This window comes from Zootoca vivipara, chromosome 6 (genome assembly GCF_963506605.1).
Source record: "Zootoca vivipara chromosome 6, rZooViv1.1, whole genome shotgun sequence".
NCBI lineage: Eukaryota > Metazoa > Chordata > Lepidosauria > Squamata > Lacertidae > Zootoca > Zootoca vivipara.
The window spans coordinates 82837539-82864214 of NC_083281.1; the positions used below are offsets into that span (position 1 = coordinate 82837539).

The following is a 26676-nucleotide window of genomic DNA, read 5'->3' on the forward strand; positions in this document are numbered from 1 at the left end:
CTGCTAGGTTGGCAGGAGCTAGAGTACTATTACATGGTTATTATTCCATAAAATGGCTGGGTTGCTTTTAAGCACTGGCTATGCTGCCTGGCCTGATCAGAGCTGCAGTCTAACATCTGTCCAGCTAGCTAGCTAATCCAATACACAGTGATGCTTAATTCACATTTAAGGTGCAGAGAGCAGCTCTATGAGAAAATGGGCCACAGCCCCACCAACCCCCTGTCTACCTTCTTACTTACAACCAATGGAGGGTGGCTCTGGCTGCCACAGACTCTGCTGGTCTCCCTGTTTCTGACCAAGCAGTCCCAATGCGTACCAGCTACTGCATTTTAGTGAGAAAAGGAAAATTTGAGTGGATTTGAAGAGTTTTGACTCCTTCCCCAAGCCACTTCCTTCATGCACACGGCTCCAATCCTTTGGGGTTTTTCCTTGAATGAGACTATTTCTCAGAATGTGCCCTTCTTCTCTCAGCCCCAAATGAATGCATCTTCTGTCATCCCAAAACAATACATTTCGAAGACTTATTAGGACTAAAGCTTTTGCTTGACATGGACAAAAATTGATTGGGGTGGTGACAGTGGCATTATCTTGTATCCGTTTCCCAGAAGTGGAGAGAAAAGAATGAAGCAGCAGCCCGAGGCAGGGAAATGGCATTTACATTTAGATGAAGGTGTTTTCTGCAATGGATGAATTCTAGTCAATTGGTATCATGTTCAGCAGAGCAAAGGGAGGTCAAGGATTGGGGGTGTGGGGTGTGGCAGAGCAAATTACCCAGAAGAGGGAAGAGAACAGGAGACAGGATCAGACACAAGACCACACAGGGTCCTGGCGAGTCCATTGTGCGACACTTGGGTACCTGGGGTTGAAAACCTGAATCACCTCCAGGTTAATTAAGGTGGCAAAACCATCTCTTTATTATCTCCTTATTGTAATATTACAGTATATACCCTGCCCTCCTGCAGGGAGTGTCTTTTTCATAATGATTTGTAAGCTCCTCTGAGATATCTCTCTCTCTCTCTCTTGGCCAAAGAGCAGGATTATAAATAAATAAATATTTACATTTCCTGGATCAGCAGCAAAAATCTAATTTAAAAGAAACCAATGAAGAGCAAAAACAATGGCATGAAGGTTTTTAGGGCTCTGGTGCTTAACTAGGGTTGCCATATTTCAAAAAGTAAAATTCCTGACACTCGCAATGAGCTTTTTCAAGGAAACCACCAAAAATTTTGAGCTTTTTTGGGGACCCCCCCAATCCTGACGCAGGGCAAGCCTAGCTTAACTGATTAATTTGTTAAATATTTAATTTACTAAAAAGTGCATTAAACTGAGTAGAGGCTTATAAAATGGCAGGCGGCAAGCACTGTCTAAACAGAAGTCTTCCCTCTTTCTCTCTCCCTTTCTCTGTCTCATACAATCACATGCACAGCAGAGGGAATGCCTATTCTATCATGACACTTGCTACAAGATTCACAGGCGTAATCCAAAACCCAAAAAAGAGCCTGGGACAGCCATTAACTCTCAGACTAACCTACCTTGCAGGGTGGCTGTGAAGGAAAACACAGGATTAACTCCATGCACACCCAACCATATTGACACCTTAAAGGCAGGAGAGGACGCAAATGTGTTACTTAAGAAAATACGTAACTGAAAAGCCTGTCCCAACCATGGCATGTGGCAATAGTACACCTGACATGGGCAAATGTCCAAAGGGAATGTGCTGCCTGAAATAGGACCCACCACGTTTTGTTACTTTGTTATAGGATGGTCTTTGTGCAGCTAAGAGGAAACAGATGAGAAGATCCTTAGGATGAAGCCAAGCCGCTCTGGGTGTTGCTTCCGACGAGGTTCATGGTTAGTGACCCCACCCCAACCTCATGCCCCATTAAAACAGACATGCCACACTTTTCAAACAAAATCAAAACTGCCGTAGTGTAGCTTGGTTTTTATTTATGTCCACAAATATTTCAAAAAAATTACAAAATACTCAAATGGAGAGAACACAGAAGTCACGATTTCTGGGTTTTCTACTCTGTTTTACACTGTGTTATCCCATGGTAAACCTACTAATATATACACTAAGCCTCAAGATATATATATATAAATGTAGCTGTCAGAATGTATATTCTGCTTTTAAACGGTGCAGTGAAACTAGCTCAAACCAGGACGACACAGAACAAGAGACGGTTTGATTTTGAAAAAATAAAGTAAAATCACACACGCACGCGCACACAAAAAGCAAAATAAAGTAAAGTAAAATGGATTTTTGAAGTTCAAAGCAAAAAAATAAAATCTTGCTTTAAAAAAGTTTTTTTTCTTTGAAAAGGTAACTGTAAAAAGTTGGGATATTCTAACAGAGCATGGTGGTCTTGGGAGAGGTGGAGCAAATAACACTGTAGCTAATCATTTAGATCTGAGGACAAAGAACCTCTGGGCTCCCCCACCACTGTGGAATGATTCATACTGTTAACGCAAGCATAAAAAAGAAACCCAAAAGGTCAAGAGCTTATGAGGAAGCACAATGAACTGCATGTAAACTGCGGAGGGAAAGGCGTAATTAACTGGTACCTTTTGTCCCTTTTTCCTAGACTGGCGAGTTGCAGATGTTTTGGACTATAACTCCCATCAGCTGGGTGTGGCTGATGGGAGTTGTAGTCCAAAACACCAGGAGAGCACCAAGTCAGAGGAGGATGGTCTGCAACATCCAAGCTAAGTGTCTCCTGAAGGTACTGAAATTCCAATTCTGCCAGGGGACCATGGAGAGAGGATTATTGCCACCCTCACCAATACGGCTGGTTCTGTTTTCAGTGGGTCTCGTTGAAAGTTAAAAACTAGACTATGCTTGCTGCAAGGAGGTGTCTTCAAAAAGACAAGGCAAGACAGGGGAGTATTGATAATAAGCAGCTGGGGAAGTCCTGCCTGTTAAGACAGATCATTATGCGAAGTTTATTCCATTCCAGATGACAGTGTTAAAACATGAGATGCCAGCTAGCCTTTTAAGCAATGACTCTGTCTTGTTATCCTGCATCTTGCTGGACATTTAGCACCATGAATTTAGAGTTTCCTGATGCTCAGTTCAGTGTTTCAGCTCTTGGCGGTTCAGAAACTGACCTGAGAAGAAGTGACCATGACAATTCTGAGGACACCCCGTGTGGCTTGTGTGACCAAAATATGGTCTGCAGTTAGGAAAGGGCTAACCTCAGAACCACCTGGAGGGGCTGTAAAGCAGGTGGATGGCTTAATAACCACCAGCTATTTGCTGCCACTGCACAGAGAAAAGAGGCATGGACTACCAGTAAGGAAACGAATGGGAAAGGATGGTTTGGGATGAAGGAGCAGGAGTCAGGGAGCAGGGGGAAAGCTCCGATCTTTGGACCAAGGTAGGAGGAACCCAAATTTCTGTTAGGCTGGATTAAAATTCCACCTGCCATATGTGCTGTTTAAGAGACTGCTGAATGATTAGCTACAGGGTTATCTGATCAGACCCAATGGACTCCTACAGGGAACCACCACAAATAACAGTCTTCACAGCAAATGAAGCAGCCTTCCAAAAGGAACAAGAACCAGAAAATGTTATTATGAATGCAACTAACAGGAAAATGTGTTATCACACAGCCCTGCAGATTCCTGCACCAATCAAACTCATTTTTTTTAAAAAAAAGTGTAACTAAACTAGCAAATGGAAGGGAATAAAAAACAGGATTCATACAGTTGTCATGTGCTTGTGACACTGACAGCTTCTGACAGAAGATGGTCAACCCCGCTCTAAGCTTTCTGAGTTTCCCTGCCTTGTGCATTGGAGAGTGTGAACATTTTTGACAAAACAAGGATCACTCCTAAGGTACTGCAAACAGCAGGCAAGAAAAAGGCTGCCTTATCCACCATATCCCAAAAGAGCATTCAATGAGGATTTTTTTTGGGAAGAAATTTACTCTGCTGCCATGGACAGGGGGGGGGGGAGAGTGAGACCGCCCTGGTCAATTGTGCCCTTGAGGTAAGACCAGGTGCAAATCCCCTGCTGTGCCTAGCATCAGCAAAGCACACACACACAAAAACAACACAAACCTGCTAATATTGGACCGATTAAAAACAAAGCCCAGGAGCGCAAAGCGGCTCCCAGCTTTTAAGAGTGAAATTTAAGCTTTGTGTTCATGGGGGCAATTTCGAAAACGCACAGCTCTGAAGCAGCCCCTTTGCCTATCCCTTTTCTTTCAAAATGTGTAACTGTCAGGGATGGAAAGTTTTGACTCAGCACTATTCAATTAAGTTTTATAACATATTTTTTATTACTTTAAGGGAAATGGTTTGCATGTAAACTTCCATGCTATCTAAAGGACAGTGTGCTCCATTATCAGCAGCTCTCATGACTGGTGTGGGGCTCCAATGCTGGCAGGGGAGGTTGCCTGAGATGGAAAAGGAAGGAGAAGTTCCTCCTTGAACTGAACTCCTTGTGGGGCTTGTAGCCAAAGAAACATCGCCACATTATTGTTGTCTTAATTGATAGACTCTCTCTCTCTCTCTCTCTCTCTCTCTCTCTCTCTCTCTCTCTCTCTCTCTCTCTGTGTGTGTGTGTGTGTGTGTGTGTGTGTCTACATTTATAGGACAGAGTTTCAGTTTAATGCTATGTTTGTGGAGGAAAGGGGAGACCCGGGGTAGCCTGACATTTCAAGAGCCCATTTCTTGAAAACTGCTACCTTTCCAGCTTCTGCTTCAAAAAAAAAAAACCTCTTGCGCTGGTGGAAAACGCGACGGCTTTTCGACAGAACCAATGCAGGAATATGCGGTCTTGTTTACCAGCTGAGGAACTGAGTTATGTCAAAAACAGACCTACGAGAATGAAAAGTGATTTAGGATGTTCATGGAACAAATGAATTAAATTAAAAAGAACAGCACACACGCACACACACACACACAGAGAGTTGCGTGTTCTTGTTTTTTTAGGGAAAAAACATATTATCCCTGCAACTCCCTTTAATGCTCATGTTGCTACCAAACCGTCAAGTCGAGCTCTCGACCATTTTGAAATTACTGACCCCTCCCCCCATTTCATCTTCCCTTTAATTAAAGGGATAATTATATATATTCCTCTTATATTAAAAAATCAACTCTGTATTCTTGTCAACATCAGGTAAGAAGTAACGGTTTTGTGATGTTACTGAAGAGAAAGAACAAGAGGAAGAGAGAGGAGATGGAAGGAGAGAGAGAGAGAGAGAGAGAGAGAGAGAAAGAAAGAAAGAAAGAAAGAAAGAAAGAAAGAAAGAAAGAAAGAAAGAAAGAAAGAAAGAAACCAGGAGTTTGTGGAGATTATTATAATTTTTTTTAAAACCCTGACCCAAAAAAATTATTTACAGACTTAAAAAGCCATGCTGCAAAGCTCTCTTTAAAATTATGAAGTTTTCCTACAATGTATTAAAATAAAAGTAGATTTTTTTTCTTTTAAAATTCTTGTCATAGCACTTGGATTTTCAGAGGGTGTTATGCCACCTACTTGCCATTCTTGTTTTTTTTGTTTTGTTTTTAAAGTGTATATATATATTTATATATTTATATATAAATTGAGTGTATTTCTTTGTATGCACAGTGGCTTGCATTAAGTTGTGAACCTGATTCTAGCACCTACTCAAAATGAAAAAAAATGAAAAAACGAACCCAACCCACCCCCTCAAACAACCCCCCCAAGAATGCCCAAGGAATTTCCTCTGAATACTTCCATCCAGTTCTGAGGGGGTTGTTTCTCTCTCAACAGGCTTCTTAACAGGTTTTATCATGCAAGGAGACTCCTGAAACTGATCTTGGAAAAATCTTCTCTACAAATGAATTCTGTAATATATGTGCTGATTTTAAAAGTCTCTATAGGTTGGGCTTCCTTATTTGTTTTTTCTCCTTTTTCATTTTAAATAGAGAAGGGTATATTTAAACGATAAAAATCTCTTGTTTTTCGCTGTGTGTGTGTGTGTGTGTGTGTGTGTGTGTGTGGATAAACACATTCCATTTCTTCCCAAGGACTGGGATCTTCTGCAGCCAGAATTACAAATAAATAATTTATTACAACTGCTTGTCACTTTCTTTCTTCAGCCGGCTATAAGAGAAGAAGAAAAAGAAAAGAAAAATAATTCAGTTGCTTTTTTGGGTTGGGAACTTTTCCCTCCAGCCTCTGCAGTCTCTCCCCTCTCACACAATGCAGAAGAGCTCTCTGCCAAGAACAGACAAATGTGGTAGTCTCTCTCTCACACACATCCTGCCCCATAAGAAGAAAAGGGGGTGGGACAGGCCTTGGGGAAATCCCTCTTCCTACCAAAGACTGAGCAGGGAGGAGTTATGTGTCCATCCACATGTTTTCCCAGGGACTCTGGGATTTTCAACTAGGACTTCATGTTTGAAGTGAACATCCAGCCCTGTGAGTTATGTGTCTTTGCACTCGGAAATAGCAGCATGTGACATGAGGCTGTGTGGCCAGCAGACAGGAAGGGAGCCTCTGGATTGTGGAATAAAAAACCCAGGAGCCTGGCCTTCTGCAATGGAACAGTTCCCCAAGCAATACCTTCAAAACGCTGAAGAAACCAACCTTAGGAAGAAGGTTGCTGCGTTGACCTTCCAAACCTGACCAGTAATGGCCCTGACAACCTCTTTCTGTGGTTTCTCCTCCTGGAGCTGACACCACTGAGCACCTGTTGAGGCCCCCACCCTTAGTAGAGCCCCCACCCAGGCAACCCTCGGAGACTCCTGGTCTGTGGCTGCTGTCTGTTCAGATACCTTCTGCGAGCATCCAAGCAGTGACCAGAGTGAGGAGATGAAGCACCTCCCTCTGCTTGCCATGTACTTTCCCTCTCTAGGCAGCTGTACAAACAGAGTACAGCGCAGCAGGGAGAGGAGGAGATGGGCCCACCCAGGGAGGGGGTCCTCCAATGGGTATCTTGTTTGAGGACCCTCCAAAACCTGGAGTTGGTCGTGGTATTTTATAACAATAGTGGGTATAAGAGCAGGAAGACTCTCTCCTCCCTCAGAAAAACAAACCCAACTCTGAGGGCATGTGACACACTTCAAGTTTGACACCTCTGGTGTAACTAACCTGTAAAGTGATAGGGGCCGAAAGCAAGAGAGCAGTTGTGCAAATGTGGCCATTCTGGGTCCCCAGCATATGCTGCTGCCAGAACATGCCTCTCCTGGTTCATTCATTCAGCCATCATTCATTCATTCATTCGTTGGTTGGTTGGTTGGTTGATTCATTCATTCACTCACTCACTCATGACAAGCGGCCCTCTAGATGTTGCTCGACTCCAGCTCCCTTCAGCCCCAGCCAGCATCGCCATTAGTCAGGGATGATGGGAGTTGTAGTCCAGCAACATCCCCTGTGCCTAATTTATGGTATGCTGCTTTTCAGGTGTACCTCGCAAAGCGGTTCACCAAAGACAGTTGCAAAACTAAGCCTCAATTAAGAAGAAAATGTGATAGAAGGGGACTACCACTGCGAGGTGGGTGGTGGCAGCTCACCAGACCACTCCTTTCTTCTCCCCTCCTCCCTCAGGGCAAGGTGGTTGCCCACTTGGGCAGTATACAAATTCAAAAAATAATATTAATAACAAACAAACAAAGGAATTGGCCAAGAGGCAAGAGGGGAGCTTGCCCCAGAGAACTTCTTCCTCCGCTGACAGCATGCGCCCACCCTCACCTGTAATAGTCTTCTTGGCTGGGGAGGTGGCCCCCGTGCATGTGGGGGTGCCCATGCAGCCACTGCTGCTCCATGGCTAGTCTCTGAAGCTCTGCTGACTGAGCATGCATGGCCTGTAACTGGTGGGCTGCTGACATGGGAGGAGGGATGCCGCCAGGGAGGTCACGTGGGTAGTGGGTACCTGGGGAGAGAGAAAAAGAGAAAAGGTTGTCGCACACAAGTTTGGATTGGCAAAGGCATGCCTGGTAACTGCAAGCTGGGATAACAGCGACTGAGCAGAGGGTTGCACCCAGTGCTAGTCCTACTCTATGCTGAAATCACTGGAGATGACTTGTGTGGGTCCACCCTGAGTAGGAATTACTTGGATGTGACCCAACTGTGGAATGCCATCCACATAGGAAAGGGCCTGATCCCTGGTACAAAGGGTCTTTGAATGAGACTCCCCCAGTTAAAAGCCTTAATTTCAAAAGTAAGTCCAGAGACAGCTCGGATACCAGGATAAATGCATTAAATCACTGGTGATGGCCAGTACCCAATAAAAACCTAAACCAGGTGCATTTGTCTATTAAAGACAATTAGCAATAATATCCACATATTAGCAATAATATCCACAATAATATCCACATTGTGTACAGAAGCAGGATACCTCTGGACACCAGTGGTGGTGGGGCAAATGCTCTGGTTGGGAGCACCCGGGGGAAACTGACTGGCTGCCATTCAAAACAGGATAGCCATTAGGTCTTGTATTTTTCATCTGCATCAATCTTCCCCAACTTGCCGCCCTCCAGATATTGCCGTCAGACTCCAAGCCCCACCAGCCCCAAGCGGCATGGCCAATGGCCAGGGGTGATGGGGGTTGTAGTCCAACAACCTCTGGAGGGCATAGGTTGGGCAACACTGGCTTCCCAAGGGCTGCTATTGCATACTTACCAAAGACCGGGTGCCGGAGCATTTCGTGTTCGTGGGGCGGTTGCCCTAGCAACGGGTTTGGGATAGTGCCGGGAGGATAAGGGAAGCGCGCCAAATGGGGCCCGGCTGCCAAGGGGTCCACGAGGGGATGGACAGGTCCTGCCGAGCCTGCAAAAGGGAAAGGTTGGGGGCGGTAGGAGAGAAGGGGGGAAAAGCAACGAAAACTTACCACCAGGCTCAGAAACCCTCATTTTGTTCAGGGGTCAAAAGCAACATTAATACTTGCGCAAATAGCTGAGCAAAATCGGTAATTATCAGAAGCCTAGTCCCCCCTCCAACTGTGGAGCCTACTTCTCTGTCTGGAGTGTTCGCAGTGACATCGGGTGGCCAAACAGTCTTTGAGAGTTAAAACAAAAGGGGAGAAAAGGGGAGGGGGGAACAGGAATGAACTTTCTTATTAAGAAGGAAAAAGGGAACTGCGTACAAGAACAACAGAAAATCAATTCACCATTCATTTACTATTGCTTTTTTAGACACGTCCCATAAATGCCCTGGAAGTAGCATCTGAGGCACACAAGACACAAAGCGTATCATAAAATTAATCATCAAAACATTTTAAAAATAAGCCCCAATAATGCCACAGAATGGCAGAGCTCCTTTCCCCTCCTACGAGAGACAAAGCTCTCCTAAGAAGGGGAGTTTTTCCTAGAAAGAGGGCAGTGAAGCAGCTGGATGGGCTCCTCAAAGTAGATGCCTCTGCTGAGAAGGCTCTAGACCTCATTGCCGCCAGAAGACATTCAGATAATACTGACACTGTCAACAATGCAAGGGGAACACGTGCAATATAAGCCTCTTAGAAGTGTTGCCTTTCCTGCCGAGGGTAGTTGATCTGCACATCTGTCTGCTAACCTCCCCCCTCCCCCTAGGAGTTTCATCTCACCCCAGAAAAAAACAAGTTCAAGGTCCCAGAACAGAAAGGGACACCATCATAGGGTTGCTATTTGAGGAAAGAGAAAACAAACAACCACAGGGGGCTATTTGCACATTTGCTGACAGATGCAGCACAAGCTGTTCATGTATTACCTAGCACGGAGCTTCACATCTGGAGAATCCTGGGTCTCTCTATTTTTAAACAACCAGCTCCTAGCTCTTGTGGCTGCTGGGAAAAGCTTGAAAGTGCAAGGGCAGAGCCTGGTGAAATCTGACGCATGATTTCAGAGCTGCAGAGTCCCAAGCCTGCTTTCTGTCTCAGAGAGAGACACAGACAGACAGACAGAATCATGGTGGGGAGCGAGATATTGTTTGTCTAATGATTGCTCAATGGTGAGAAAAATCCCACTGTTTGCTAGCTCAGGGAAATTATCTTCCTAGTCATTACTACTTCACATGCTCAGAGGCTGGGCAGAACATCTGAAAACGGGTTCTTGGGCTAGGCCCCAGGTGAGGCAGAGATCAAACTCAGCTCCTGTGAAATCTCTGAAGCCCCTACAGAACTTTACTTATAAGAAGGAGAAACTTTAAAATAAAACTGTGGACAACAGCAAATCTTCTGCCCTGCTTGCAAGATGGAAGATCTTCATGTGGGGGAGGGGAGAGAGAAGGGGGATAATTGGACATGTGCTTCGTCGAGGTTCCCAGAAAATGGAGAAGAGAATCTAGTCAGGTCATTTTGACCCTGGTTCTCATCCAAGGAGCATATGAGCCCCTTGGCTGCTTTAATTAGGGTGTCTGCAACCTGAGTGGCTGCATGTCAGAGCAGCCTGTCTCAGCAGATTTCCTCTCGTCCTGCAGTTGCATACAGTATATACATATTCTCATACAAGACCTTCCTGGTGAGCCTTGGGTTTTGTTAAGATTCCTGATCCCAGTCACCTAATTCTAAGGGATTCCTGTCCTAGGTCACTGTCTCCAGGGCCCCTCTATCATGTCGAGAGAGGTCATGTTCCAACCCAGCATGAATCAATCCAATTAACGAAACCCAGAAGATCCGCTGCAAATGGCATGTGTGATGTGCTACACGCAAGGCTTACAATACTAATCCACCAGGCAAGAGAAACACAGGAACACTCGGAACGTGAATTACAGCCTAAGGTTTGTATCGCACCTTGGCCTGTGAGTTAGCAGAGAGTGGGACCCCTCGGGGAGGGGCTATCAGTGAAGACAGCTTCAGGGACACAACCTGAATATATTTCTAAAGAACGAAGTTTTAATCCCTGCAGAATTTGAGATTAGGGGGAGAGAAAGATAGGAGAAAAGTGTCATATTGAGTCAGACTCGTTGGGTCTACACTGCCTTGGAGCAGCTCTTCAACTGTATGGAGAAACTTTGCGCACAGGAGAGTGTGAGGTCTGTGCCTCCTTGGCTTCCTTGCTCAAGACACCTGGAGGCGTTTGGTTAAAACAGCTCTCCAGTGAGCACTACAAAACACCCCAAAATCTGGACTGAACATGTAGGTCACTGGTTGATGAACCTGTCTTGGGAAGGACTCTGGACTCTGCCTCTGTTCTGAACACAATCACCCTCCGGTCTCAACAACAGTATGGAGATGCTTGGTGCAATTAGCACAAGCACAACTCAGGAAATGCAAGAGGGTCTTATACAGAGTCAGCCCGTTAAATTCAGTACTGTCTACACTGACTGGCAGTGGCTCTCCAGGGCTTCAGGCAGGGAGTTTTTCTCAGCCGTTTCTGGAGATCCTCATCATCTGCTTATTTGATTGGGGAAGCACCAGAGCGCTCAGTGACAGAGCATCTGCCCTGCATGCAGAAGGTTCCAAGTTCAACCCTTGGCATGTCCAGGTAGCGAAAACCATGGCTGCTGGTTAGAGCAGACAATATGGAGCTAGATGGACACATGGCCTGACTTGGTATAAGGCAGCTTCCTATGTTCCTACATCACTTTTCCCAGATGATGCTGGGGACTGAACTTGGAAACTTCTGCTTGCAAAGCATGTATTCTAGGGGCTCTGGGCACTCCATTAAGACAGGGATGGCCAACATGGTGCCCTCCAGATGTTTGCTGGACTCCCAACTCCCATCATCCCAGCTAGCATGGAAAATGATCAGAGGTGATGGGGGTTGTAATCCCGCAACATCTGGAGGGCACCACATGGGCTACCCCTGCTTTCAGACATAGGAAGAGAAGACACTGCTTCGGATCACATCAGACTATTTGTCCAACCAGCTTAGTACTACCTACACTGATTGGCAGCAGTTCTCCAGGGTTTCAGATAGGGAGCCTTTCCCAGCCTTTCCTGAAGAAGTGGGGGATTGAACCTGGGACTTTTCATATGAACAGCAGTTGCTCTGCCACTCAGCTATGGCTGGATATCCCTTCCAGCATAAAGGGGCATATGCAGCTTGCAAAACACCGAGCAAGGCACAAGGCCTGCCTTTTTGTATACTAAGCTATCCCCACATGCCCTTGGATCTGTCATGTATGATTCTGATACATGACAGAGCTGAGATTCCTGCATTGCAGGGGGTTGGACTAGCGGACCCCCAGGGTCCCTTCCAACTCTATGATTCCACTTTTCTTTTGAAACCAGCTTTATCATTGAGTTTCCCTGAAACACAGAGAGAGCTTTCTTCCTGAGAAAGCTCTCTTGTAACAATGCCTTGCCTTAACCCAGTAAGCAGGGGCAGACTCTCTCCATCTATTTTTAAATGCAAGATTCACTTTGTTCTGTCTGCTTGCACAAAAAGTACATCTGCAGTCTGATACATTTATGGAGATCAGTACATTCTGTACTGCGGGTGGGGAGGCTTTTGTTACTGACCTTGGCTGCGAGGATGCACACACGCTCCCCCCCCCCCTCAGTGTCTCATTTAACTCCACTGTTATCATCCCGAGGGGAGAAAACAATTCCAAATCACCCACCTCAGAATGCAAAAAAGAAAAAAGAAAAAAGGGTGGGGTACCACTGAGACCAGCAAGCTCCATGTTGTCTACACCAATGGCTCTCCAGGGTTTTAGGCTGGGGTCTTTCCTGCCTGGAGATGCCACTGGGGAGTGAACCTGGGACCTTCTGCATGCAAAACAGCTACTCTATCCAGAGTCTAGCCACTGGTCCATCTAACTCAGCATTGTCTGCACCAGGGATCTTCTACCTTTTCAGATCCCAGGACCTACTTTTAACCCAAACATGCATTTGGGGACCCATTTCTTAACCCTTTACCATACATTTGCATGGTAACAGAGCTCATGTTTGATCAGGCCATGGCCCGTGAGTGGGTCCTGACCCACCAGCTGAAGATCAGTGGTCTACACTAGTGGTCCTCAACCTTGGGCCTCCAGATGTTTTGAGACTACAATTCCCATCATCCCTGACCACTGGTCCTGCTAGCTAGGGATCATGGGAGTTGTAGGCCAAAAACATCTGGAGGCCCAAGGTTGAGGACCACTGGTCTACACTGACTGGCAGCACATCTCCAGGCTTTTCGGCAGGGATATTGCCTACCTGGAGATGCCAGTGAGGGACTGAGCCTGGGAACTTCTGAACGCAAAGCAAATGTTCTGCCACCAAGCTACAGCCTTCCCCTTAAAATGCAGGAAGCTGCTGTACCCTGAGTCAGGACACTGGTCTCTCTAGCTCAGCACTGTCCATGATTGGCAGTGGCTAGCCAGGGTTTCATAAGGGGTTTTTCCTTCCCTGGAGATCCCGGGGGAAGGCATTGAGGATTCAAAGCAAGTCCTCAATATTGGGGGGGGGGCATGGAAGGTGTTGGTGTTGGGGAGTAGCATTGGGCAACATATCAATTTATCACCCAGGACTGGTATTGGGTGGGGGTGGGGGAGAGACATACCACTGGTGAAACCGCCATCGCACTCTGCCCAGACAGAGGGAGAAATAAACTGCATCAGCGAGTTGCCGATACAGCTTCTTCCTTTCTCCGCTTCTTTAAACTGCTTGACTGAGGAGTGCACTGCTGCCCTCTCCTCAGCAAAGTAGTTTTGCGGAGCCAGCGGTGGGATGAGACCTCCGTTAGGTGCTCTCCCCAGCTGAGAGAGCCCTGACCCCGCTCCTGCTTGCACTTGGGTAGGAGTGGGATTGGGGCTGCAGCCTTGCTTGGCTACTGCTTGGCTGCCTTTGTCTGGGAGGGGGTGCTGCACCTTTCCTCCCAGAAAGACAGAGCCCACCCTCCGGGTGTAAGGCAGCCAGGCGGTGTAGGGGCTCTTTGATGCTGCTAGTGGGCAGCACACCCACACAGGTGAAGGCTATGGCAGTCCAACGCACGGAGCCTGACAGGCTCTGTGTGTTTGGCTACTGCTGCCTGGTCTGTCTTCGGGGAGTGGGCGAATGGGCAAGGTAGTTCGTTTGCCCCCATGCCAGCGAAGGTGGAGGCAGCCTGGCCAAGGAGCCCCAAGATCCTTGCTGCTCGAGCACGAGTGACAGGGACACCGGGGCTGGCTCTGCTGGGGGCAGGCGCTCTCCTGCCCCCAGCTGAGCCTGGTCAAGGAGCCCTGAGTCCCCTGCTGGTTTCTCATGGGGAACTCAGGGCTGCCTCTGCTGGGGGCAGGAGACTTTTGGTCTTCCAGCTGAGCAGCAGGCTGGGGCCAGCCCGTCACAGCCTGTGAGGTGTTGACATGAAAGCGCCTCAGCTCCCATGGTGAGAGCTGTGGCAGTTTCACCCGGCACCTCGCTGGCTGGGGCCAATGCAGCTTTTTTTACAACATTGTGGTTTATCGCTAAACCGCAACGTTTGGCTGGCAATACACCGCAATGTGGAAAACCCAACATCGTGCAACCCTAGCAGGTTAAAAGTGCCCTTTAAGGAAGCATAGGGATCTACCATGTTTCTCCGAAAATAAGACACCATCATATATTTAATTTTTCCTCAAAAAAAACTAAAAAAAAACTATGGCTTATTTTCAGGGAATGTCTTTTTTTTTTATAAATTAAGTATGGTACAGTTTAACCTACAAGGTTAAACTGCATATCACTATGGCTTATTTTCGGGGTATGGCTTATATTCCTTGAATGCTTAAAAATCCTGCTATGGCTTATTTTATGGCTATGTTTTATTTTAGGAGAAACAGGGTATCTAGCAATGGAAAGGCAAGCAGTGAAACCAGCTCCTTGCCTGTGCTTGTGTGTGCACGCACGCACGCACGCACGCACACACACACACACATGCACAAACACAAGTCCGTGTGCATGCTCTGGAGCCTCCCCTTCTCTTATATTGGCTACAATTTTCTCTCGGGGAGGCAAACCATGGGAAATATATTAAACATGCGTCCAAAACAGGGAGGATCACCTTCTAAAAAGAGCAAATATTGCTCGTGGTCAGCACTCTATGAAAATACATGCAACTCTCCCCTCCCCAGTGTTCTGCCCCCACCCAGCGTGTCCAGGAAACAGAACCCCAGATACTGTAAACAGATATACACAGCCTCAGTTCTTTAATGGGAGAGGAGGGAGGGGAGTGGTGGTTTCAGTTCTACCCCAATGGGGATAGCAAACTGCTACACTTGGAGGTTATGTTACCGGGGGGGGGGGAGGTCACCCTCCTCCTGTGATGCTGGGTGTCCTGGGCAACGTGGATCCTGCTGGAGGGATGCATCATGGGCTCGGTGTTTAGGATCCTTGAAATATTAAAGTCTTGTCTCCCTTCCTGTCATCACTGGCAGGACTGTGGTTTTTCTCCAACTATAGTCCTCCTCAGAGTAGAGCCACTGAAACTGATGGACGTGACCAAGTTAGGCCTACTTACGTTAGCCATGTCCATCAATTTCAGTGGCTGAGGAGAACTTAGTTGGGATACGACCCACTCATTTGTTTCAAGCTGTTCTGAATGTTGTTGTTGTTTTTAATTGCTGCAACCAACCCTGGAAACTTATGGCTAAGGGTGGGGGGCAAGAAACTGAAATGGTGATGCTGGAAATTCTGCTAGAACAACACACTTTTCAAGAACGATCAAACCATCACAGAGCTTCCTACCCAGTCTGGAGCCTGTTCCTACAATGCTCATGCACCAGTTTTAACCACTACCCACTGCTGCACTAAAAACTGGTGTGTATCACGAGGTGTCACACAGAAGAGACACCTTCCTTGAAATGGCTCCGGGTGGCAACAGAGGTGCAAAAAGTAATCTAAACTGGAGGGCAAAAATACCCCACTTTGCACGATTCTTTGTCCTCCCTGAATGCCAGCCCTCTTCCAAAACAGTCTGCTAGAATGGAGAGCCTACTGAGCTCAAGGACGGATTATAACAGTAAAAGGAGTAGAGAGTGACAGAGGACAGTGAACTCGGGAGACCTCACTGCAGTCAGAGGGGGGTAGGGATTACACAGACCCCAGCTTAAGACGCATGTTAAGGACAAGTGGGCTTGTATTTGAGATCCTGAGTGCCTCTCTAGTCTGCTCCAAGGCTCCCTTGCATAACTTCTCCTAAGCTGGAAGCTCAGAAACGCGGCTTCTGATAAGTGACCCCTGACAGGAGGAGGAGCTGCACTGAGTCCATGGCAGGAGAGGAGACCCTTCTTTTAGTGCAGGGGACCCTGCTGGCCTCGCAATGCTCCGAGTGGTTGTATTAAAGGCATTTCCCATCAGAAATGTGCTTCGCAGTTTGCCCTTAAAACGTTCCACAGTCTACATTTTTTTCTCGTTTGGGTGATGAGGATCAAGGCCAAGTAAATAAGGGGACTTCAATCCACAGGTTGGTGGTGGTTCAAATTCAATATGGTCCTCTGCATCATATTAGCGCTGAGTGCATCACTTCAGAATGCTCCTGTAAAAATGCTAGCGTTTTTTTAGTCTGTGTGAAAAACAACAAAAGACTTCCTCCAACTTGAAAACTAACATATGAGGGACAGAGACTCCAGCTTAGCTCCCCCAGATACACTACTTTTTTTTTCATTTGCTGGGAAACACACACACACACACACACACACACACACACACAACACAACACATAGGCGGCCCCTCCCCATCCAGCTCAAAAAGAAATGGACAGCACACACAGCATGGAGCAAGCCACCGCTATAGACTCACCTTGATGCAGCGGGTCCTGTTGATGGAGGTGTAGATGCGAGTGTATGTGCGAATGTTGGTGATGATGCGGTGTGACGTTGAACATCTGCAGTCGGGCCAAGGGGTCGTTGGTGAGTGATGCCATACGCTCCGCATGTATCCTCTCGGCGGCTAGTCTGTCCGGGTAGCTCATTTCAGGCCGCAGCTGGGGGCCTGCCAGAGCGAGTCTCTCCCGCTCCAGGGGGTTCAAGCCCGGGTGGAAGGATGCAAACGGGTGCGGGCCCGCCGTAGGGGGGATAGTGAGGGCGCCGTGGCGGGCAAAGTGCTCCATGGGGTTGGTGGCGGGGTGAAGCGCATCGAGTTCCGGTGGCTTCACCTCGAAGCCTGGCTTCATCCTCTCCCGCAGCTCCCTCTCCCGCAGCTCCCTCTCCCGCAACTCTCTCTCCCGCAGCTCCCTCTCCCGCATGGTGGGGTCCACGTTGTAGAGGCCGGGCATGTGGTAGGCCAGCAGAGGGTCGGTGGGGTTGAGGGGCACGAAGAAGGGGTGGTTGCGGTTGGTGGGGGACATGACATGAGGGCGCGCGTACTCGCTGAGGGTCCGTAGCGCCGGCGTGTCGGGTCCAATGTATGGGGGGACGGCAGCGATGGTGGTGGGAGGAGGTTCGAATGACGGCCTCATGTGAGTTGGGCCACTCAGCTGGGATTCTCCAAGACGTCCTTCGTGTGACGAGCTGGATGATTTCTGCTGTACCGAAGAGGGGAGAAGAGTTTAGATGGGGAACTGAAAACTGGCTCAAGACCTTTCCATAGCTCTCACACAATCTTTCCTTCACAGGGTTGCTCTCTCCCCTGCAGCAAGGAAAAAGGTCTCCGTGCCACAGCACTGGTAGCCTAGGTCTACCCACCTGCAGCATTTAGGGAGGAAGGCGAGGATTTTCAGAGACACTCAGAAAAGAAGCTTTAATCATTTGCAAGTGTTGGGGGAGGCTGCAACCCTCCAGGTGTAACTGGGTGACAAATCCTGACATTCCTGACTGTGAGTTGTCATTCTGCACTGTCTGAATAGTCCACAGCTTGCCCCCCACCCTGAACCCTGGAACAAAATTTCTCCAGCTGCTGCAGTTCCAGGAATTTTATAGCCAAAGCTCCTCTTCGACTGTGGAATTAAGAGTACAAGAAGAGTGGCTGCTGGAACAGGCCAAAGGACAATCTAGCCCAGCATCCTCTTCTGACAATTGGCCGCCCCTATGACCTAATAGGAAGCCCCCAAAGCAGAACTTGAGTGCAGCGGCAGCAGCAGCAGTAGCACTCTTCCCAACTGGGATTCCCAATATATGGAATTCAGAGGTGTATACTTCCTCTGACAATGAAGGGAGGGATGAGCACCCAAGCTTCCATTGCAGGATCAGAGGTGGTCCCCAACCAAGTCCACACAATGCTAATTCAGGGCACCTCCCCTGTGCCAATCTCTTTTTGCATGCCAAATAACCATCTGAATCATGCGATCTGAAGTGGAGATGAAGGGGCAAAGAGAAAATCCTTAATTCAGAGCAAGGGAGGAGGAAGGACCTGCAGGCTGAGGAGCGGCCAGCCTCAGATCGCTTCACACAGGAGCATCACCATGCCCCCCCTCAAGGCCACAGGGGAGCAGCGAAAGCCCTCACATGCCAGGCCTGTGGAAATGCAACTGGACATCATGCAACCGCAGCCTCCGTTGGGCTCGAGACCCGCCTGGATCACCCCCTCACAGCTTGACAGACAGACAAACCTACCGCCGCTCTTTCAGCTTCTCTCTCACGCTCACGCTCTCTCTCCCTCTCCTTTTCCTTCTCTTTCTCCCGCTCCCTCTCTTCTCTTGCCTTCTGCTCCGCCTCCCTCTTGGCCTTCTCAATGGCCTCCTCACGCTTCTTGGCCAGCTTGGAACCTGCCAGCGGCGTGAAGTACAGGTCTGTCCTTGCGCAGGAGTTGTAGCCGCGGTCCAGGTGCTTGTAAAACCTGGCAGCAAAGAAATCGGATGGGGTGGGGTGGGGTGCAGGGAACGGGGGACACAAAGCGACCATAAGCATTTTGAGAAGCAGGAAGCGGAATGAGACACCCCCCCCAAACAGCCAGGAAGAAGTACCTTATGCAACATATGGGGGGAGGGGGAACTCTGGTAAAACTGGTAAATCAACAGATGTTAGGAAAATAAATGATTAGAAAACCATGCAGGAGAGGAATACTACCTAACTCAGAGAATCAAAGCAAGTTTTTAATATACATATATACTGTACACACACACACACACACGCACAAAATGATTAATCCAAGAGGACAAATCAATATCCAAATATGCTTTGGTCTCTGTAATCTTTCAAGAGAACATTCTTTTTAATGCTCTTGAGTGTTTTCTCTATGTAGAAGTAAAACAGGATCTAAAGAGGTGTTCTACAGCCTCAAAATGCTGTACATACCCGGCTCATATCTCACCAATTTTCCGTGCACCTTTTTTTTTTTTATAGTTTTCGGGTTGTAGCAAACTGGGGAGATTTTAGAAGACCCTTATTGCTAGGATGGGGAGGAGAAAGAGACTCTGTGATGCTGCTGCCATTTTAGCAATTCCTCTGTGATCCTGGCCCTCAGTGAGCCCCTTTAAGGCAGGGGTAGCCAACGTGGTGCCCTGCAGCTCCAATTCCTATCAGCCCAAGCAAGAATGGACAACCGTTAGGAATGCAGGAAGCTGCGAGGCCACTGGCACCTGCAGAGCAGCATTATTGGGTACACCAGTTTTAAGGGGATCCTATGCTTTCCTAAGAAGGCAGCCTTATCCACAGCTGCGGATGTTCAAATTACCAAACCATCGTCCAAAAGTGGTGGTAGTGAGGGAGTTATGGATGGGCAGAGGTGGAAAGAAGTCCCGTTAACTTTTATACAGGTGGCAAGTTTCCCCAAAGCTGCCCACACCCTCCCTTACCTAGCTGACTCGCTGGCATGGCTTGGCGTGTCCACCACTGTCGGCGCTGGCGATGGGCTCCGGGGTGGGGGAGGTGGGCTTTCCGGCTCCTCCGCCTCATCCGGAGCCTCTTCCTTGATCTGGATGGGTGGCATCGTGCAGGGCGTCACCACGGGGACGTTCCCACTGCAGGCTGCCGACGTGGAGCCTGTTGCCTGAGGAGGGGCGCCAGGCACGGAAGGCGGCGTGGAGGTCGACGGGCAGGAGGGAGGCGTGATGGGTGGTGGCCCCCCGGGGACAAACGGGTGCTGGGGGAAAGGGGGTTGGGGAGGTACCTGGTGGAGGCTGGAGGAGGAGTGGCTGGTAGAGGGAGGGAGGCCCTGGCTTTGCGTCAGGACAGGGGGCTGCGCTGGGGAAGGCTGCAGCGGCTGGCTCTGGGGCATCAGCTGCAAGGGAGGAGGGTGGGCGGAGGGCGGGTGGTGCGTGGAGAGGGAGCTGAGCGGCTTCAAGGCTGGCGGTGGCGGGAGGTTGGAGTTCATGGAGAATGGTGAGGGCCCCGCAAGATGCTTGTGGGACGGCGGCATGGGGAGCTGAGGGATGGGGGTAGTTGGAGGTGGCTTGATGTGAGGCATCGTCAGAGGGGCTGGGAGGAGGGGCTGCTCTCGTGGCGGCGGGGGCTGCTGCTGCAGCGGAGACGGCGCCTGCAAGGGGGGCTGGACCGATGGGACTTGGAGTGCTGCATGGGGATGGGGCACAGCCTGTGGCTGCAGGGAGACCTGAGACTGAGACGAGGACGAAGGCAGCGGGGGAGGCTGCGGCGCGAGGGGGAACGGTTGGGCGGGGACTGGGTGAGGCAGGAGCGGCTGCGCCTGGATGTTGTGAGGGAGGGGCTGGATCTGGCTGTGGAGCGGAGGCTGTGGGTGGGGCTGTGGGACGGCGGGAGCCTGGGGCTGGCTGGAGGGCACAGTCAGGGGCTGCAGCGGCGGGTGAGGAGACGGCAGCCTCTGTGGGTGCAGCGAAGGGGCCTGCTGGATGTGAGAGTGGGGCGGCACCGGGGCCTGAGGCTGGCTGCTTCCTGACTGGGAGACGGATGGGGAGATGTGGGGAGGCACCGAAGAGGGGAGGCCAGAGGTGGCCGGCAGTGGCAGCTGTGCTGAGACAGGGATGGAGGCGGGTGTGGGCTGGGCCAGGCCATTGGACGCCTGCAAGACTTGCTGCTGGGCGGATGAATCTGAGTCGCTCTCATTGTCCTGGGGGCTGGGGATGCTGGGCGAGGTGCTCCGGTTGTCCTGGTCGATGTCCTTCGGGTCGCTGCTGCCCTCATCATTCACGCTGCGGCTGTCAGAGCTCTCCCCTTCACCTTCGGATGGGGAGTTGGGCCGGCTGATCTCCTGTGGACAAAAAGCATGGAGGAAACCTCTGTGTTAAAAAGGGTGTGGTTTACGGACACTGAGTGGCTTCCCAAATAGCAGTTTGTGTAGGAAGGGCTGTAGCAGAGTCACAGAAACACAGTGTAGACAACACTCAGCTATATGGGCTAGTAGTCTGGCTTAGTATAATGCAGTTTCCTAGATCACCAGCCAGGTTTGGGAGTAGGCAACGGAGGGCATTCAGGGCAAGCCCAAGGCACTTATTCCTAACTGTAGAAATTCTAAATCTTACTTGGTATATGGTGTGATCTCACTGGGTAGTTTTCCTGTGTGGCAAGCTCCACTGAAAAGGAAGAAGCTGCACAGCAGCATGTGTTCCCCAGGGTGGCCCACACACGAGAGCCTGTGAGTGCCCTGTGGATCATATTTGCCTGCTTCCCACTCTGCCACCCTCAATCACAGCAATCACTGAATTAGAAGGGACCATGAGGGGCATCTAATCCAACCCCTGGCCATGCAGGAAACCTTTGCCCAAAATGGGGTTCAAATGAATGACCCAATATTGGGACCCTTGGACCCCAATATTATTTTTTTATTCTTTCAAGTAAATAAGGGCCCTGCTGGAGCAAAAGGCCAATCTAGTCCACCAGCTGCCAACAAGGATGCCTCTGGAAAGCCCACAAGAGGGACATTAAGACAACAGTCCTTTTCCTGACACTGCTCCCTGGTAGAGAGGGTTTGCTGGCTGGACACAATGATGGTTTAAAGGCCTTGCCCCAAAGGTCTATGTCATCCAGAGCCAGCTGGGCTCACAAAAAGAGAGGCACATGCGTGTCAGGGTCTCTCAAACACATCTTTTTCCATGTGATGGCTGGGGGCTGGGGGGAGTTGCAGCCCAAAACATCTGGAGGGAGGCAGATTGGCACAGGCTGCTCTGAGACCTACCTGTGTTTTGGTTTTCTTGGCGTTAATTCGGTCGGGCTCCTCGGTGTCAGATGCTGCCTTTTCTCTCTGTCTCTTGGAACTCTTGAGAGGAGACGATGCCTCCTCTTTTATCTTCTGCTGCTGATGGGAAAGGAGTGGCGTTATTAGGGGAAAGCGACAGGAAAACAAATGGGAGTTCTTGTAGCCTGCCTGCGAAGAGCTTCATACAGATGACAACGGAACAGGTTATTTTTCTCGCACAGCAGGATGGGGGAAATTAACGGTGTAGGAGTCAACCGCCCATGCTGTCACTTTTCAAAGCAGATCCATGTGAATTCCAGGGCTCTTTGGAAGCCTGTTTGGGGATTCCACAAGGAGACTGAATGCAGCCTCAGGGGCGTGCCCCTGAGGACCATGTGATCAAATGCACACAGGAGTGACCAGCCACATTTAGGATTTTTGTATTAGAACGGCAGGGGTTCCTCAGCAGAATGGGGGAAAGCTTTCCTTAAAAAGTTATTTTAGAAAACAAAGCCAAACCCCACCACTGTAGGGGATGTTAGCCGGGGGGGGGGGGGGGCTTTAGCCTTCCAGTTACTGCTGAGGTGCAGCTCTCATTCTCCCTCTGGCCATTGACCATGCTTTCTTGGGCTGACAGGAGTTGAAGTTTATCAACATCTGGAGAAGCCCCTGGTCATCCACACCTGGGATAGAGCATTAGACTCTGCTGGAAAGTTCTAGCTTGGATGTTAATACCACCCACCTGCCAAGTCTTGGCCTGAACAGTGAGTTACCAGGAAATGGCCCGGAGAGTATCCACAGGAAGAGCCAAAACTTACCTTGCTGGACTTCTTCACTGAATCCGCCTTGCTGTCATTGCTTGAAGTGCTGGCAGCGCTGGGGGAGTTCCGGCCGCTGGACCGGATGTCTTCGTTGATGGGGGAGGCTCTACCATCAGGGCTGGGTGGCTGCTTTTTGCGACCGCTGCGTAGTGTCGACATCTGCTAGTTTAAAGAGAAGGACAGGAAGTGTGACAAAGGCTGCCTTTGGGTATCCCTACAGAACTTAAGCCTCCCCCACGGAATTTCCTCATGGATGCCATCTTTAGTCAATCACCCTTCCTTTTAGTGGTACTGGCTGGTTTTCACACAAAGGAACTCTCAGAGATGGGTTCAGGCTAAGTTAGCGGACAAGTTAGTCACCAACAGCTTAAGTGCCGTGGATTTCTCTGGGCCCAAAGCATGGCTAGCTGGGTCTGGATCCAATTCTCAGAACACAAAGTCAACTCCTTTGTGCTCCCCCAGACCCCATTCCCAGCTGTGGGCCCTGCAGATGCTTTGGATTACGACTCTCATCACCCAAGCTAGCTGGGGATGGGACTCATCTAGAGAGCCTCTGTTGGCAAAGGCTCCCTTAATATCCTAAGCATCACCGGCAGGAAAACAGGGCACTGCTCTACAGACACCCTCAATTCTTCTCTTTCAGCTTTGGAGGGCTGTAAGCACAAGGCCACTGGTGTTCCCCCCTCAGAGCGGGGCAAAACACAAGAGGGACGCCCCATTGTTTTTGATGGTCCGGGCCACAAGGAAAGAGAGGAGGCACAATGATCAAGCTAATCATGTACACCTAGTATGTTTACTCACAGGGTAACCACTGGCATGTTATGTATTTATAAGCCCATCTGTTCTGACTCTCCTTTTCTTCTCAGCTCAGGAGCAAGACACCAGCCTGGACACAGAGCAAAACCTATTGCACTGAATTATTGCAGCCTGATGGAAACTGGGCAGCTCAACAAAAAACTGGACCAGTAACACAAGGCCGCTGTGCTCTACATTTCTTGTGACATTTGGATACAGCCAGAGGAAGGGCACCCGCCTTGCTTCTCAGATTTTAATAGCTTGCCCATGTTTTTTCAGCCTTTTTCTGAGCTGTGACCCATTCATTCCATCATGCATGTTAAAGATTTATTTTCCTGCCTATGGATGATATGCTTTGGCTGCTGTTTTATTGGGTGTGCTTTAAAAGTTTATTGCATGGATTTTACTGTAATGTAGTATCTCCCACCCCCCATGATTTTATGTTGAACTTTGTGCTCTTAAAAAAATGTCTCAGTCACTTGAAGTCTACTAATGCGGCAAATGACTAATGAACTGGAATCACCATCTTCATCTTCTTATGAAAAAAGAATTCATGTAATCTAAGTTTAAAAAAATACACTGAAATAATAATAGTAATAATAATAATATCACAGCCTTTAAAAGTATTGTAAAAATAAATTATTATTATTATTTATTATTATTCCATCTTATATAAATCATTGGTATAATAAAGGTTTTTTTAAAATATAGAGACACAATACAAGAGAGCTGGGTGCGGAAGAGCAGATCTTGGAGGGTGGGGAGAAAAGCTTGGGGGCAGCCCATGGTTTTCCTGAAAAAACTGTGAATGGCAGATTTCTGCTGTGCTGGGAAGACTATGCAGCAACAATTAGCAGTGTTTCATCTGTTCCCTTCCTAATTTAGCATCTGTCTGGATAACTAGAGATCATTAAAAGGAAGAAAAAAAGAAAGAAAAAAAGAAAGAAAGAAGATGAAGCCAAATCAAGGAGCCGACAGTGGAACCTGACAAGGTGTTTGGCAGGTATCTTGATGCGACAAAAAAAGGGGGCTGCTTAGACGTAAGCAAAGAGGAAGCTCAGTGGCCAACAACCCCAACCAGTCAGTGCTAATGAGAAGCTGCACCTAAAACATTATTCCACCTTCCTCTGCCTCTGATGGCGTTGAGAAGGGGAGCCTGTCTGTTTTGCTTAGAGGGGAAAGTTGGTTGATGAACAGATCCTCAAAGCGGTTCCAAATGCACAAACACACATTTGGCAGCTTTTCTGAAACTGCTCATGGATGCTACACAAAGAGGAATCCTGGCAGCTCAGTGGTTAGAGCCTCTGCTCTACATTCTGGACATCGCAGGTCGAATCTTCAGCATCTCATAGCGAGGGCTGAGAGAGACTCCGAACTGAAACCCTGAAGAACCAGTGCCAGGCCTTTCTGAGCTAGATGCACCAATGGGCCTGACTCAGTATAACACAGCTTCCTGTGTTCCTAAGCCCTTAAGGAAAGGGCCACAGCTTAGATCATCAGCTTTGTGTGCAAAAGGCCCAGCTTCAGCATCTCTTGAGCTGCTGCCCATAATAACAAGGTCGTGCTAGATAGATCAATGGCCTGACTTGGTAAAGGCAGGTTTATGTGTATGATTCATATCTCTACATCCCTTTCCCCTTAGGTGGGAAGGCTGCCTCAACAAATCACTGATGGTCAGCACTGGGAAGACAGCCTCTTGGCAAGACACAGCCACTTTACTGTGCTCCATTAAGACTACCTCTAAGATTGGCCATCAGCGAGAGCAAGAGTGAGAGAGAGAAGGTGTATCACAAGGTGTGTATCTGGTACTTTGATTCAGGACTCAACAGTGCTCAGGCCCAGAAGCTGTTACTTTGCCTACAGCTTGCTAGTGAAGTTGCAGGGCTGGTCTCAGGCAGCTTACCGAGCCTCGACTCCGCCTTGTCCTCATGCTATGCTTCCCACTGAGCCCATCATCTTCCTCTTTGACAGGCTTAAACATAAAGGGTGGCGGATCCACTGGCTTCTCGATGGGGGGAAGCTCCCCGTACTTCTTGAAGTGGATGCGGCAGTCAGTGCACAGCAAGATGTTCTCCCGCCCGCCGTGGTGCCAGTCCTTGGAGGCTGTTTTTGGGGAGGGGACAGAGAGTGTTAGCATTATGAGACACATGGCGTGCAAAGCAGGTGACTAACATATACTTATATGCTCTTTCAAACTGCGCTACAAGGATTTTACTTCTGGCTTGACTTATACAGGCGCTGAAAAAATGATGAAGAATCTTCACAAAGCAGGTGGCAGTTTCCCCTTCCTAGTTCACTTGCAGACAGTTTCCTAGTCTTTCACAAAGGCAAAACCTCCCCGGGTTGCAGGGGGTGGGGTAGACAATCTGAAGGGGGGGGTTGTAGCCCTCCTTTCTGGTCCTGGCAGCTCAAGGTACAGTTTCTTAAACATGCTCACCTAAGATGACAAGGGCTCCTGATACACTTGCAAAAATAGTACAAGGGGTCTAAGAAAACATCCCTGGCTCCGATAAGACCTTGAGTTAAGGTGGGCACTCTGGCAGTGAGAAGAGAACAATATATCAATGGTTGGAAACCTCAGGCCCAGGGCCCAAATGCGGCCCTCCAGACCTCTCTATTTGGCCCTCAGGACTTTCTCCCCAGGCCACACACCCTGCTCCCAGGCTTCATTCCTCAACAGCCCTATGCCACACCCTCTTTGAGCGATTCTGCCTGGGTCCTCAGAACTCTCATGCCTCTCGCCTGCCTGCACGGAGAGATGTGCATGTAGGAATCTCTGGCTTCTACTGTGCAATGATAAAGAGCCACCTCTGTCACTCTTCCCGCTTTGCCTCTGTCTCCACCCGCCACCGGAATGTGGCCCCTGGAAGGCTGACTGGAAGGGAATGTGGCCCTCAGGCTGGAAAAAGAGTCCCCGTCCCCAGCCCCGTGCCCATGCAAAGGTGCGTACTGGTGCTGAAGCAGTGGCGGCAGGCGTAGCCTTTCAACTCTTGCTCGCTGTCCTCGCTGTCAAAGTCATCTTCACTGGCTGAACTCAGATCCACTAAGTGCACAGAAAGGAGGGAGGGAAGAGAGAAGAGAAGGGTAGAGCAAATAACTTAAGAGTCAGGAAGTTCCCCCTCCTTTGGTGTTGTTCCTCCTGTGGCATTTTGTTGCTGCTGCTGCTGCAGCAGCAGCAGCAGCAGCAGCAGCACAACCATCCATTAAAAAGAAAAAAGAAAAAACTGGAAGGAAAGAGACGTGTAGGGCAGCTTCACGACTAA

General features: G+C 48.9%; 1 protein-coding gene across 17 annotated transcripts in view; it reads right to left on the reverse strand.

Moving 5' to 3' along the window:
• Positions 1-1927: 1927 nt before the first annotated feature.
• RERE (arginine-glutamic acid dipeptide repeats) overlaps positions 1928-26676 on the reverse strand; it is a 342916-nt gene continuing 318167 nt past the window's right edge. For 7 of the 17 annotated variants that reach the window (XM_060276215.1, XM_060276213.1, XM_060276214.1 and 4 more), the window contains 11 exons: positions 26364-26456; positions 25317-25516; positions 22616-22780; positions 21798-21917; positions 19504-20873; positions 18323-18545; positions 16572-17295; positions 8927-8971; positions 8597-8743; positions 7667-7847; positions 1928-6076 (listed from right to left, as the gene is read on the reverse strand). In XM_060276215.1, coding sequence (XP_060132198.1) covers positions 6043-6076; positions 7667-7847; positions 8597-8743; positions 8927-8971; positions 16572-17295; positions 18323-18545; positions 19504-20873; positions 21798-21917; positions 22616-22780; positions 25317-25516; positions 26364-26456 — 3302 coding nt within the window. In that variant the 3' untranslated portion in view covers positions 1928-6042. The remainder of the gene's footprint in view (positions 6077-7666; positions 7848-8596; positions 8744-8926; positions 8972-16571; positions 17296-18322; positions 18546-19503; positions 20874-21797; positions 21918-22615; positions 22781-25316; positions 25517-26363; positions 26457-26676) is intronic. The other 10 variants (XM_035120554.2, XM_035120548.2, XM_035120549.2 and 7 more) reach the window with 9 other exon arrangements.